The sequence below is a fragment of the Cinclus cinclus genome, chromosome 14, assembly GCF_963662255.1.
Source record: "Cinclus cinclus chromosome 14, bCinCin1.1, whole genome shotgun sequence".
NCBI classification, from domain to species: domain Eukaryota; kingdom Metazoa; phylum Chordata; class Aves; order Passeriformes; family Cinclidae; genus Cinclus; species Cinclus cinclus.
Window position 1 is genome coordinate 16,899,064 of NC_085059.1, and position 15,265 is coordinate 16,914,328.

A 15,265-nucleotide genomic window follows, 5' to 3' on the forward strand; every position below is an offset into this window, starting at 1 on the left:
CCCAGGGGTGAATGGTGCTTCCCACCACCCCTCTCAGTGCCCACCTCTGCCACAGGCTGGAGGCATCCTGGAGCTCTGGTGTGCCCAGGAGGCAGTGGGACAGCAGGGCTGCTCCCCTGCCAGCCTCTGGATCTGGATGGGATGGGATTTGCTGGCAGAGCTCTCTGGGGTGGCTGGGGCCTTGAAATATCCTATGGAACAAAGAAATAGTTTTGAATTTAAGCCTTAAGTTTTGGAAGTAATAGATAACTCGTGTTCCAGAGCCTTTTTAATTAGCCACATTAACTGATGCACCTCGTGGCTGGAAGCAAGTTCCACACACATACACTCACTGTTTGTTTCATTATACAGTGCCTGTAAACACTATATATATGCACGTTCTTGTAGCCATACAAACACACACAGACCCACAAACAGTTATTTGTTTGTGCGCACAGCTATCCCTAATAGGATGCTCAGAGCATTATATTTTCCATTCATCTAATGAATTTCAGTGGAAAGCATGTCTCAGGGGGAGAAGCTGCCCCCACAAGAGCCAATTGCCTGTTGTTGCTCAGGCTCTGTGCTTAGCTGCTGCTTTACAGGTGTTGATTTAACAAACACAGCTGCACTCACGACTTGGAGGGCACCCAAAACCCCTGCAGTCTCCTCAGACTACACATAAATGCAATGCTTGATGGTTTGGGGATCTATTGCTCTCCAAGGATCTTGCCCTGTGACTTCAGGAAGGACAAGGCAGCCTAAATTCCACCAACTGCCAGGTCTGAAGAGTTCCTATAGGAATAGCAGGAGAGCAAATCTGGCAGATGCTGCAAACATCTAGGAAGCACACTGCAACTCTCAAAAAATGACATTATTTTCCCTGTGTCTTCCCCGACTCGTGGTCCTCCACTAACCCAGAAACAGCAAAGTTTCTTGTGGAAATCCTATGAAAAGTGTTCCATCTCATAAGGCTGACTGAGATAAAGAGACTGGATGTGTTGGGGAGGGAACACAAAGGAGATCATGGGGAACTTGTCAACAAGCAGCTGGGAAGGATACCCATTCCTTATTGACAACTCAGCTTCCTGCTTTTGTTTTATTTTTCTTTCCTGCTGAAATGCTGGCTGTTCACAGGAACAATGGAGCTAGAAACAAAACCCTTTCACTAAGATTTTGCTCCACAGGATTTGTTTTCCTCTATGTCCTTCAGAGAGAGACTGCCTGGGAGCCAGCCTCCTGCTACCTGCTGTAACTGAGCCCTTTGCTTCTTTGTGGGCCCCAATAGAACAATGTTATTTTTCTAAATGGCTTTAAGTCAGTCTGAGTGACTTACCAGTAAGAATGTGGACTCCATACTAAGTTTAGAACAGAGCTGTCAGCAAAAGAAACAAACCTTTCCTTTTAACCCTCAAAATAACCTCATGGAGGGGATGCTCACATAAGAGGGGGTCGGTTTGGGTCAAGACTAACAGCTCCCCTGGGGCGAGAGGCTTCACCAGAACAAACCTCCCACCAAACAGCATCTACAGGACAGCAGCAGGACTCCATACCTGAGGAGCTGGAGGTTTGGGAGCAGGAGGGGCTGGCCTGCTTGGGGGTGTCCTTCGGGGAATGTCCTTCGGAAGCGCTGGTCCCACGGGCTGCCCCATGCTGCAGCTGGGGCTGCCAGAGAAGCTGGGTGGCTGCTGCCTGCTCATCTGGAGCCCCAGAGCTTGCTGAGAAGGAGGTTTGGGTGGGATTTCAGGGAAGCCAATCACCTGTGCAACAGAGCCACAAATCCTCATGTATTTCCACTTCAAACAATGCTTTATACTCGCTGTGACGCTTCTGAGGATCTACGTGAAGTCTATGAGCCACAGGGTAGAAAATATTGCCTGCAACACCAGAATCTGACGTGTATGTCTAGTAAGTGTTGATTAGATGGACTGGGACAGCTTGGGATCATGAGGCAGAAATGGAAATCAAGAGAACAGAGTAATCCAGGCATCAGTGTGACACTTGCAAACAAACCCAGGGTTTGCCATTTCTCCAGTTTTGAGATGGGGGCTGTGACAACAGAGGATCCAGCAGGAGTGACAAGCAGCCACACAGGCCTGGTCAGATCCCAGCTCCTGCCTTTGAGGAAATCACTAGGAACAGGTGCTACACTCAGCTAACGCTGACTTCCAGCCATGGGCGATGTCTGTCTCCTTTTCCCATCCTTTGATAAAGCCACTCCCTCACTCCAGTGTGAGGGGAAACCACATCCCACACCTTGGGGCAGCTGCATCTCTGCCCTGCAGGAGGAAGGTGACCCTGCCCTTACCTTCCTCTGCTGCTGGGGCGTTCTCAGCTTGAAGGCAGGGTTTGCATGCCCAGTTCCAGAGGTGTCGCTGACAATGAGGGAAAGAAAAGTGTTAATGACTTGATATGTTTTCTCCTCTATTTTCCTGTATTTACTCCTTTTTCTTCACTGGAGTGAAAAAATGAGAAGCCAGTAGTGACTATACCAACAAATCAGTTTAGTGACAATCCTCACAGCATTTGCAGTGCCCCTTCTGTCCTGGCAGGAGGGGGGACAAGCAGACAAGGTGCAGCACTGACAACTTACCTGAACTGAGGTGTCTTCTTCAAAGAACAGATGGCAAATTTACCCCAGCATTTCAGATAATAGAATAAAAACAAGATTCCTTTGAGAAGGAGAATGGGAGCCAGGATTGCCAGAGCTATTACAACCGCTGAAGAGCCTGAGAACAAGAAATTAAGAGTTTGTAAAATGGAAAACTCTCTGCTCCCATCCAGCTCGAGTCCTTCTGATGTGGTCCTGCCCCAGAGCTGGTCCTTCTCACCTTCAGGCAGAGGGGGACCACTGTCCAAGCTTCCTCCTGTCCCCTCCTTGTTGCAGAACGGGGGGGCCCACCCCTGGTTGCAGTGGCAGTTTTTGTTGTTGTTGCACACCTGGGGTGGGAAGATTCAGAGAATGAAGTGGAAGCTACTAAGAAACCTGCAAGTGAAAACAAATTAAGCCCTTGCTGAATTAAACACTACAGGAGAGACTCCTGTGTGCCTGGAAATTCTTTTCTTCAGGGAGTGGAAGTGCCCTTCATTTCCTCAGAAATTCTCTCTCTCTCCAGAAGACAAGGGTTCTTCAGCTGAAGTGCAAATAACCCAAATTCAGCAGAAAAGCAGCATTTAGAAATGCCTTTCTCTTATGTCTAAGCTGAAGGAAATGAGTTTTCCCTTTCATCGAGTGAAGATTTCTTATTTTTCAGGCTTAAGAGTTTGGCTCATTGGTATTTGTCTTTTCTTCTCATCCCCTGGGGGCTTTATCCCAAAGCAATTTGGGATAAAATGCCCTAAATGTTACTTTTTGTAACACTTAGTAAGTCTGATAGTTTCTATTCAATCTAAACTGGACCCAGGATATTTTGCTTTAAGATTAATCTTTGTTTTTCATTTATTGCAATTCATATCCCTCCAAGAGACCTCCTTTAACCCTATATCAGAGGGACATTCACGGACCAGAAAATGCATCAAACAGGAAAGAAATATGCAAACTAATAGCCAAGAAGCCAAAATCCAGAGCAAACCTAAGGAAGGTATAAAAAGAGCTGAACGAGCAGCCACAGAAGAATGGAAGCCCATCCTGCTTCAGCCTGGAATGAAGATGAAAAAGAGGACACTTACTCCATGCCCATGGCACTTCTTGCTACAGCTCTCAGAATCAAAGATGATGGACATGTTCTGGCAGTGCCCCTCAAAGCAAACCTGCACAGAAAGCATCCAAAAACCAGTGTTAGCTCTTTGAGTTATCTACCATGTCACTGCCTTGTGCTATTTTGTCACTTGCAGGTCCCAGACACCTTGGACATACAACTAATTAATTCCCTGGGGCAGAATAACAGGAAGTGAAGTTAACCTGGTTCCCGAGCGAACAATTAATCACTACTGTAAATCCCAGCCAATGTGAATCAGAGAGAAGTGGGAGCTCAGCTGGCAATAGCTTGGCCATAGCCACAAGTCCCTGAAGGAGCTCTCACATGTCTTGGTTTCCAACTGTGCCTCATCTTTAAGGGAGACAACTTCAACCAACCAGCAAATCCCAGACTTAGCACTAGCCCTGAGCTTCATCTGGCAGAGACATAAAGCCTTTGGTGTGCGTCCTTCCATTGCTTCTCCAAAGCCTCTAAGGAATTATTTTTCTAGCAAATACAGAAATCTCCTAGAAAAGCATTAGATGTAAAAAAATATTAGCTTGATAACCACAAAGCACATTCTTGGTGGAAAAGAGACACTCTGAATCTCCCCCAGGGCACTCCAGGCTTGTACCTACATGATGGCTCCCACATTTTGTTCCTGTCAACACCAAGCCAGGGTCCAGCATCTCCTTCTCCTCGCTGTCAGATCTGTACACGTGGGTCCCTCGGCAGCGCTGCCTGTTCACTGTGGTGTCTATGGGCACTGCATTGGGCTGCAGGGGTTTGAAAGCAGAGCTCTGGCACTGGATCTTCCCGCATTTAGCATCCCTGATTTCAAAGGAAAGGCTGAAGTGATTATTCCTGGCTTGCTGAATGTTTTGCAGACATGAGCTCTAAATGTAAATTAAAGCAGCAGTGCTGAGTCACTGTTAAATGAGCAGGCAGCTCCCAAGAATTATCCCAAGCAGCAATGTCTGATGGATACTGATGGTATCACCCAACAGTCCCCATGGATGGCCAACTTCAACAAAATCAAAAGTAAAACTGAGAAAATTCTGTCTTTTTTAGAAAGCTATGTTTATCTAAGAGATTAAAAAAAATCCCCCCTCTTCTGTTGCTTTGGAAGAATATCAACTAGATGTTTGAAAATGGTGAACTGAAAGCTTCAGCTGTAAGGGCTCCAAGTCCCACAAGGATGCAGCTGGTTTCACAGGAGGCAGAGGGAGGGAGTGAACCAATGCATGGACCCATAACTTTGTAACATATAAAAACATCTTTTCCAGTGAGCAACTCTGGGCTGCCACTCTGCTCTGTACCTCATCTCACACTTCCTGTAATTCCCGTAGATGTCCTTCCCACAGTTCCCATAGATGTCTCCAGCAGCATTGACCTTCTCAAAGCAGGCATCTGGTGCTGGCTGTGCTCCTGCACGGAAGAGACTCGAGTGGCTGCTTCATCTCACCCCATGCCAACCACTCACTTGTCCTTTTTCTGGAATGGTTGGAGCATGGGGAATTTTTTGCTGCCTCCTCCATGTGAGTAAGGCAGGAGAAAAGGCTCCTCAGACTCTGCTGCTACCAGCAGGTATAGAAGGCGCTCCTGCCTTGCACAGGGTGAGGAGTAGAGCATTTGCTGGTTCAAAGGACAGCGTGTTTTGCTGCAGACAGTCCTTACCAGGCCCCCAGAGCTGCACACACTGGTCCCTGTAGGTGAGGCACATGCCACTGTAGCAATAAGCCTTTCCTCCATCACAGGGAGCCCCATCAATCTGGTAAGAGTTGAGGGGGCAGAACGGGGACTCGCCAGTGCAATATTCTGGGAGGTCACAGAGTCCTGAGCTCTTCCTGCAGGGAGTTCCTGGAGACATCAGCTAAAAAGAGACAGTGTTAAAAAAAAGCAGAATTATTGCTTGGCTCCTCTGTGGTTTCATGTCTGTAGATAAGGCAGAACCATGAGTGTGTCACTTGGTCCTCCTTGTCTAAGGCTTTTCTGAGGTCAGCAATGACTGGTGCCTCTGGGACTTCATTAGCTGTGTGAGCAGTGTAGAACAAAATTAGTGACTGGATCCCTTCCCCAGGTAGTGATGAGATCATGCATGGAATGTAAGGCTGCCAGACCTCATGGGGACACTGATCCATCTCACTCTACCCTAGGGTAAGATCCAATTTACCTGAACTATTTCTGACAGATGTTTGTGTAATCTGTTCTCAAAACCCTCCCTGGCTGGGAAGTTTGTTTCTGTGTTTGCCTGTCATTGCTGCTGGAGGAATTTTCCTGATGCATAACTTATGTCTCCCTTGCTTATGAATTTACTCAGTTCATTCTTCTTTTGTCCACCACACATGTGGAAAACAAAGGGCATTCACAGTTACATCTGGGACATTGTTCAAAGTGAGCCCAGGTGAATTTTTGGAAATTGTTTTCCCCATGCTCAGGATAGATCAGAAAGAGCATGCATTCAATCTGCAAACATAAAGGTGATCTTGAGAGAAATATTTGCCCATGTTTTTTGGGGGTTTTTTTGAGGTTATTTGCTGTCAAATTTGAGATCTTTGGCTCCAAAACAAGAAACATATTTTGACCAGTCACTATAAGGAAAGCTGAGATTTTAAATTATACTCTTTGCCAGCAGTTCTTCAGCAAGAACCTGAGCTAAAGGAATTCAGCTGCAACCCAGAAAAAAGGGTTCAGAGCAAATACAGCATCCAGCCTAATCCCTGGAGGAAATGTTTGCTCCAAGAGCTCTATCCAGATTTCTTCTAGAGCCAATGGAGAGAATATCAACTCTGATTTATCCCTCAGTGTTTAAGAGAGGCAATGAGACTTTACTCCAGCAGCCTTCACAGATCATCTTGGGATATCACACGAGTCAATTTAATCAGACAGAAGAAATGACCCCACTAGTTTGATTACACTCTAGGCTGTTGCAGCTAAAGAAAAAACCAAACCAGGTGAAGAGTTAAACTCCATACTTGGAGTTTAACTTCCTCTTCCAGTTTTCAGCCTCACACTTGCACCCCTGTTATTCCCTTTCCTCTTAGGAAAACCCAGAGGTCCCACCTTGCACTGATGGCAGCAGCTGCCATGGGCACATTCAGCACCAGGTTTCAGGGAGCAGGTGCTGGGGTCACAGCAGGGGTTGCTGCAGTCCTGGAAGACAGAGAGACGCAGCAGAGTTCACAGGGCAGATCTGAGGCTGGTGCTGCTGTTCTCTCACACGACGAATCGCAGAGACACCTTCCCTTCCACCTTATCTCACGGTACCCAGCACGAGCTGAATGCCAGCACTGCACATCCACCCTCTGATGGGATACAGCTGGCTGTGCTTATCACATCTGGAGAGTCTGGGCTGCTGGCTCCAGCTCCCTTTTCTCTTATGAGACAAAGGATGGATCTGCAGAAAGGAGATGCAGTGCTGAGAGAAGTCCTGTCCTTAACAGGAGTGGAGCCATAGGTAAAGTGAACTTATATATGAAACTGCAACGTCTTGAAGAATTTTTTTCTCTGAAAGGGCTGTTAAGCATTGGGGAGGGCTGCCCAGGGAGGTGGTGGAGTCACTGTCCCTGGAGGTATTCAAGAAATGACTGGACATGGCATTCAGTCCTGTGGTTCAGTTGACAAGGTATGATGGGTCACAGGCTGGACTTGATGATCTTGGAGGTCCTTTGCAACCTAAATAAATCTGTGATTCTGTGACCTAAAATCACTTTTTAATCTCCTTTTCAAACTGAGTTTTAATCACCTCTGTTCAGCCCTGGACCACACCATCCCTGGGTTCTGGGATGGATTGTGCCTCACGCTGTGAAGTCAGATGTAATATCTAAGAACCTTGATTTACACTTACATAAAGGGAAGATATTTTTGCCTCCTGCACAAACGAAAGCTGATTACAGATCACATAACTGTATTTACAAAATACATAATAAAAACACTGTGTCCCACTAAACCCCAAACAGTTGGATCTGAACACTTTTTACCTCCACCTCTCCACAGTCACACTCCTCCCCCTCTTCCAAGTAGCCATTTCCACATTTCCCTCCACCATACATTCTTTTGGTGTCTGGCATGTTGGAGAGGCACATGCCTCCACCAGACTGCAGATACTTCTCCAGCTCTTGTCTGTTGCACTGGTTGAACACCTTGGGGAATGGATGCCTGAATATGAACAGGGTAGAAAAAAAAAATGAAGACAGGTCTGGGCAATGGTTTAGAGAAGCAGAAAGGAGCACATGAAAATCCTGACAAGTGCCAAAAGACACAGGTCTCTTCCTGAAATTCTTGGAACTGTGCTAAAGCAGATTGTGATATCCTGTGCACTGCACCTGAAAATAAGGTGAGACTGCACTGCAAGATGGTTCAATGATATAATTGCCTTACAGAATAAGCTTTATAGAACTAAAATATGCTGAGTTACATTTGACTGTGATTTCTGACAAGCAAGGCTGTCCTCTCCTCAATACTGGAGCTGTGGCTTATTCCTAACTGCTTGAACAAGCCTGAGAATCCAGCACTTGGCCTGTGAATAACTGCCCATGAGCCTAACTGCTAAAAATAATATTAATTTTTCCTATCTACCACCTCATTTTGAAGAATGTGAATACTGTTTGTAACATAAATTATTAATTTCCACATTATTAATTTCTATAACAAATGAATTAGTTGCTACAACGCCTGTGCACTCCATGTTTTGTTGTGCATGTGTGTGGATGTTGTGTGCTCTATGTGCATACCACTGTGCCTTCACTTCTCACCCAAATGGTTTTGGAGGAAATGATGCACATAAAAGAAGATGCTTATAAAAAAAACAAAACAAACTGTTCAAACAGAGGAAGGTTTGTGAAAATGGTTAATGTGGCTTTAAGCGTATGGGTTTATGTTTCGTGACTGCATTGTAGAAATTTCTTTTGTTTCCTCATCCAAAATCAAATTCTGAATTCATATGGGCTTCTAGAGCCACTTCTGCTTCCCTTTTCTCTCAAAGACTTCTTTCCTGTTAAAAACAGGCTCTTAGAAAACAAGGAGAATTCTAAAGAAAAGGGAACAGGAAAATTTTCATTTTGCCTGACAGTTCAGAGCTCCACTTTTAAATGCTGCCATTACCTTAGGCTAGTCTCAGACAGGAATCATTTCCTTGGGAAATACTAAATTGCTACTGCTCCATCACCCAGGGTTTGTCCCTGCGATTTTTTTATCTATAAACACTGACTCCAGCAGGCAGCAACAAACCCACTTTCACTCTACATTTCTAGTTCTTACTCCAAGGCTCTTGTAACAAAGCCCTTTGCATTCATCCCTGAGCCCATGCAAGATGAACTCACCCAGTTGCAGAAGCCATGATGCAGCCCCCATCTGCTGCAGGGGTGGTACAGCAGCCAGCAGAATCGTGATTCATGCCAAAATTGTGTCCCATCTCGTGGGCAATGGTAGCAGCAACACCAATGGCATTATCAGAGTGGTCCTGTGCAAAGTCAAAGAGGAAAGTCAACATTTACCTGTGCCTGTCCTGTGCACCTCTGGGTCAGTGGGATGAGGGGACCTTCTCATTTGTACACATAGAAAATATCTACTGAAGGTATTCTTGCCTATGAACAGGTGAGTGGAGAACTTCACAGGAAATACTTTCTCCCTGGGCCTTAGGAGGCATCTATCATATGTATTCACTGCTGGCAAGAAGCTTTATATTGGATATTGGCAATTACTTACCATGTTTACTCCTCCTGACTGGAAATCAGAGCACATGGCCATCACGGGAGCCAAGCCTACTGTGGTACCTTTGAAGGGCACACCCCTGAAATCAACCCAGAAAAGAGCATGAAATGGCACTGAGGCACTCGAGGAGGCAGGCAGAGAAATGCACCCTGCAGTGCACAGCTCCTTACACAGTGTCTTTATAGAGGCTTCCAGTGCAGGACATCACAGCAGAGCTACAGAGCCTTGAGGTCTGTTTATCTTGGACTGCTACTCTGTTTTATGGGCCAGCCAGACAATCCTATTTTTTATAATGGTTTGGTTCCAAAAAGTGTTCCTGCTGAGCTTTGCAACTAGCACAGAAAAGACTGTTTCTGGATGCCTAGCTGAATACTGTTTGCAAATACTTAATTTACCATAAGCCTGAAATTTGTCAGCTTGGGATTTGGGGACTTGAGAGAATAGTAGGTAACACCTCTGAGGTGCAGCCACGCTCTGCTCCTGCCTCTGAGCTGGAATTCTGCCCCGCCCTTACAGAATCTTTGAAATTGGAGCCCTGGAAATTGTGCTCAGGACATGACCAGAGGGAGAGGAAATACAGTAACGCTAAAGGGGAAAAAAAACCAACCGAAGGAAACAAGGAAAAAGGCATTGTATCTCTGCATATCAGCCCTAACAGGTCCTCTGACCCATCCTGGTGCATGGATTTCCGTGGAAGAGGTAAAGAGATCTGAGAACTGCTGCAAATCTTTCTTGCAATGCCATCTGCATTGCTGGCCAGGCTACTGGCCATGATGACATCAGTGGCCCATCAGTCACAGGCCATCATCAACTGGCTCCCAGCACCAGGACTCCATGTGTCAGTGGGATGGGTTAGGAATGAGTGCTTTCCACAAAGCCACTTGAAATCCTGGAAGGATAAAATGGTACAAACTGGCTTCCCAGCCACCCAAACCACTGTCTCAAAAACAGGAGAAATGAGCTTACGTGATTAGTTGAGCATTATCATGTTTTCTGTGCAGCCTCTCTTTGCTACTCCAGGCCAGAAAGGACTTGAGGGTAGAGTAGGGATTCTCTGTTATATCAAATTTATCCCCATAATTCCAGATCTCCAGGCCTACCAAGGCAATCCGGATATTCAAGGCCCTGTAAAACTAAGATACAGAAAAGAAAAGAGATGATAAAATGAGCACCATAAAGTTATTTTTACTATATTTTAAATCTTGAATATATACTGCTAATTGTTACTAGAGATCCCTATGTCCAGAGAAGATGCTCCCTTTGGAAGTGCATTTCAGCTTAGTGCTGAGCTCTGCAGACAAAAATGTGCAACCACCCAAAAACCTAAACTCAACTGAAATAGAGACATTGAACTTCCATTTTTGAATGAATGGCAAAGACATAATCTGGAGAAATGAAGACTGGAGACTGACATATTGTTTCATCTATGCAAAATTGTCATATGTCAAAATTCCTGAAAAGAGTAAGGAAATAATCTTCTGTCCACGTCAAGACCAAACAGGAGAAGCATTCATGAGTAGTGGGGTGAAGGGAGTGGTGGAATGAGTTTAAGGGGAGCAGAAAGGGAGTAGATCTGAAAAACAAAGAAGTTTTACTTCAGCAGCACTAGATACCACTGCAGGGATGACTTCTGAAAGCTCTTTCCAGCTCTGCTTCCCAGGTTTTCTACTATTTCAAGTGAATACCTCAGCCCCTTTTCAGAAAGCATTACTTAGGTAACAGTACCTACAAAGATGTAGCAAAACACGAGGTGCTCATGCTTGCTCCAAGGAACGGAGATCCCCCCACCCTGCTCTGGATTTGCAACAAAACAATTGTTTGGAAGATGCTGTCCCCAAGTCACTGGGGAGAAGTGCCAAGACATTATTCTTTCTCCCAAAAAGCCAGCCTTCCTCTGACCCAATTAGTTCTCATATTTCATTATCTGAGCCTTGCTTTCCTCCCTTTACACACAACCAATCTCACCTTATCTACATAATTAGCAGCCTCCACTAATTTCTGCCGTGTTGCTTCGATGCTGAAACGATGTTTCTGAAACTGAACAAAAAGAACATGTCAGGCAGCACCAAGGCAGCTAAAAAGAGCTGAAATGTGTTAAAACAAACCATATTATTCTGGAAATAAGAGGGTAACTATGAAGTGAAGTCTCCCTGCACTGCACAGGTGACTTGAAATGTTTAAGTACAGGTATATTCAGAATTTATCCCTGACACACCATGGCAGTGATGGTACTCAAGTGGTGGCACAGTGGAACAACCCAAAATTACCAGTGCCCCCAGAGCCAGGAGCTAACAAAGAACTGGCAAATGTGCCAGGTAAAATGTGTGATAACAGGACTTCATGTCTGAGGTCAAGGCTGCCTGAGCTCTCATCACGTCTCACTCATCCAACCAATTTGCCTATTTAAACCACCTGGCAATTAATGAGTTAATTTTAGCAAAGTGGCAAAATGCTCATATTTTTGTTTAACAGATGACAAAATCTGTGACTTTTCTACTTATAAGGGACACAGCAAAGAAAGGGCAGTTAACACTGTGAGACTGTCCCAGTTTTTCTGATCAAATGGTGAACAACATATGGCAGTTCCTGGGTATTATGTGTTTTCTCAGTATCACTGGTGTCCTGCAGCCTAACAGAGAAACCAAAATAGGTTCTGCCTCTTTAGCTTTGTTCAGAATAAATTATAGCCCAGAGCACTGTGTGGTTTTCCCTACTGGAGTTTCAAGTTGTAAATTATGGATAGGACCAGCCTGGCTCCCGTCTGTGCTGGAGATTAAACAATCAGTAAAACACTGTGTGGTTTGCACTGTCAGTGTCTGGCCTGCCATCCAGGCTGGGGATGGGGGAGGGACTTCTGACTTCACTCAGCTTCTCCCAGACCTATTCTGTGATCTGGAGCCTTAAAAATGTCTATTTATATATTTGCTAGCAGCTCAGAGCAGAACGTAATCATGGTTATCTTCTCTAGAGATTAAGTGTACTGCAGTTAGAAGCACATCACTCCTGGAAACCCCCAAATTTCCCTATTCTGAAGGCAGACTCTCCCAGTCATAACTAGGACTGACCACTATTACCCTGGAGAACCAGAACTGACAATCAGCCCTCATCCAAATCACAACTTGCATCTCTCCCCGGGCCAGGACAAAAGCAACCAAGACACAGCTCTCCCTGTCTGCTGAGAACCACTGGGATTGCAAGAGAAAACTTGCTGAGCCCCAGCAGCCCTCCCTGCCCCAGGAGAAGCTGCAGGTGGGATACTCTGTGCCCAGTGCTCCATGGGTATAAAAATCCCATTTCTTACCTCTGCATAATCAGCCACAAGCAGGAGCTCCACGTACTTTGTAGCCTGCAGGGTGTCCCGTTTCATCTGCAGCAGTAATGACACTGGGTTATTGGGTTACTCCCCCTATATTCTCCAAGAAACTCTTCATAAAATATATGTAGAGGTCATTTTCCCCAGTTTGTTACTCACTGGCCATTCACCCCACCCCATCATGCACAGGGACCTCAAAACGTGATTGATTTAGGGTAGCCAAGGTCAGTATAGCTACAGCAAGTGCCCACAAGCCTGTCCTCAGCCCACCTTTTGTTCCTGTATCAGATGTAGGAACAGCTACAGCCACCACAGCCCCCAACACTCATTTACCTCCCTGCTGGAGCCACTGTTTCACCATCAGCTTGTTAGAAAACCCTTTAAATATCATCCTTCATTTCACTTTCTCAGCTGTGCTCCTAAGGAACAGGTGGGATATTTGGAGCATCGTGCATGGACTGAGGCTGAGCCCTGCTCACCCTCTGGCCTGGTGATTTCATCCCACTTGTGAAGTTCCTGAGCCAATCTTCAGCTGCATCCCCAGTGCCCTGGTAGCCACAAGCTCCTCTCTGCAACTTCAGGTTGTCCACCCTGTAAATCAAGTGCTGGCTTGTGCTGTTGGGAGCTGGCTCCAAGATATAGCTGGAATTGTCGCTCAATATGATAAGTCCTCTGTTGAAACAGGAAGCAATAAAAGGGAAAGTTAATTACTATCACAGCAACTAGAGACAAATCCTTCTGCTGTTGCTGAGCTCCCATCTGACTATGGCAAGACACTTAACCTTACTAGGCCAGCCAGTTCATTAATAAAAAGGGTGGGAGTATTTTGCGTTCAGAGGGGGAAATCCCTGAGCTTCCATATAGTAAAATCCATTCAGTGGGCCTCAGACATTGAGAGGCCATTAGAGCATGCACTGCAAGCTGAGAAATTTAACTTACAGCTTTTTCTTTAGGGGCACTGAGCAGAAGCTTTTCTACCAAAAGAAGAAATTTGACTTTAACAGATCTGACCTGAAAAATGTGAAGACTTTGTCAACAGGAAAAGCAGAGTTGTCTCTGGGTCATGCACACACCCAGATGGTTCTAGTTTTCTCAATGAGCATCTTACAGCCAGGAGAGCTGGAAATCTGTGTGTGATGCCCTCTAGATGTGTGGCTTGATGGGCACCACCCACACTGTGCAGGCTCCGAGTGAGAACAGCCACGTGTGCTCAGCTCCTGAGCCTCCCCAGCAGTTTGGAAAAGATACCAAGGAGTTACCAGCAGACACTGACAGCTCAGGGCTGCAGGAAGCCTCTGCACAGGCACACTGAGCATCTCTGTCCCTCTGGAGCTGGAAAGCAGAACCTAGGAAAACACAGGCTGAAAGCACAGCACACCTGCGACTGCTCTTGCTTTTGGAGTATTTATTGCAAGCCACAGGTGGCTGCACTGTCCTGTCTATCTCACTGGGCCCTTTGGCCTGTGCTACACTCACTAAGATGTCTCAGGTTTGCTTTGGCAGGGGCTGTTTCCTGGCTGGAGCCAGTCCCATCAGCACAACTTCCAGCCGGGCTCCACAGCAGATGACCACTAATGTCAATAAAGCCTGTGTGATGTTTTGGAAACAAACTCTGAGCTGGTGTAAATCAGTGCAGCTCCTTGGTCACAACAAACCTCTACATTTAGTCCTGGCTGAGGACACAGACCCCCTTTTCCAGCCGAGGACTCCATTACTCCCAAAATAAAGGTTTTACACACACAGCCCTGGCACCACCCAGGGAGAAAGCAGAGAGCAGAGCTGACAACTCAAGGGAGAGCTCAGACTTGAAGACTTTGCCCCAAAACACACCAAAACAATTGCCAGCTGTGAGAAACTGGGGGAAGGTTTCTGCACAAGTGTAGAGCACTGGGCTGTGATGTGGTGAGTCCTGTCCCTGCCTGTGACAGATGCAGCCCTGAGTCACTGACAAGAGTCTTTTGTTGCAGTGGGCTCAAGTTAGACTCAGTCCTTGCAGTCCACACTTGGGGAAGGGTCCATGGTTAGGAAGAGGTCATGGGTACTAATGATGCCCCAATTCCTGCATTTTTCCCAACATGCCCCTTTTTATGCCTAGGTTGGGTGGCCTCTGAGAGCTGGCCCATCCACTCAGAGAGAACCAGGGCAGCCAGGCTGCTGCGAGAAGAGCAGGGGTGGCAGCACCTGGGCAGAGGCATTCCCATGGACATTGCCAGGGGCATTCCCAGAGACATTCCCAAGGGCATTCCCAAGGGCATTTCCAGGAACATTCCCAAGGACATTCCCAGGGGCATTCCCAAGGACATTCCCAGGGCCATTCCCAAGGGCATTCCCAAGGACATTCCCAGGGACATTCCCAGGGCCATTCCCAAGGACATTCCCAGGGACATTCCCAAGGACATTCCCAAGGACATTCCCAAGGGCATTCCCAAGGACATTCCCAGGGACATTCCCAGGGCCATTCCCAAGGACATTCCCAGGGACATTCCCAGGGACATTCCCAGGGCCATTCCCAGGGCCATTCCCAAGGACATTCCCAGGAGCATTCCCAGGGCCATTCCCAAAGACATTCCCAGTGGCATTCCCA

The 15,265-nt window shown here is 46.4% G+C and overlaps 1 protein-coding gene across 1 annotated transcript in view; it reads right to left on the bottom strand.

The window, feature by feature from the left end:
• Positions 1-15,265, bottom strand: part of ADAM19 (ADAM metallopeptidase domain 19) — a 32,326-nt gene that overhangs the window by 3,043 nt on the left and 14,018 nt on the right. The window contains exons 6-22 of the mRNA XM_062502165.1: positions 13,161-13,353; positions 12,670-12,735; positions 11,334-11,405; positions 10,335-10,501; positions 9,363-9,447; positions 8,978-9,117; positions 7,637-7,814; positions 6,720-6,809; positions 5,334-5,529; positions 4,976-5,084; positions 4,295-4,487; positions 3,649-3,729; positions 2,811-2,919; positions 2,573-2,708; positions 2,288-2,354; positions 1,533-1,739; positions 45-191 (exon numbers count right to left, since the gene is read on the bottom strand). Coding sequence (XP_062358149.1) covers positions 45-191; positions 1,533-1,739; positions 2,288-2,354; positions 2,573-2,708; positions 2,811-2,919; positions 3,649-3,729; positions 4,295-4,487; positions 4,976-5,084; positions 5,334-5,529; positions 6,720-6,809; positions 7,637-7,814; positions 8,978-9,117; positions 9,363-9,447; positions 10,335-10,501; positions 11,334-11,405; positions 12,670-12,735; positions 13,161-13,353 — 2,236 coding nt within the window. The remainder of the gene's footprint in view (positions 1-44; positions 192-1,532; positions 1,740-2,287; positions 2,355-2,572; positions 2,709-2,810; positions 2,920-3,648; positions 3,730-4,294; positions 4,488-4,975; positions 5,085-5,333; positions 5,530-6,719; positions 6,810-7,636; positions 7,815-8,977; positions 9,118-9,362; positions 9,448-10,334; positions 10,502-11,333; positions 11,406-12,669; positions 12,736-13,160; positions 13,354-15,265) is intronic.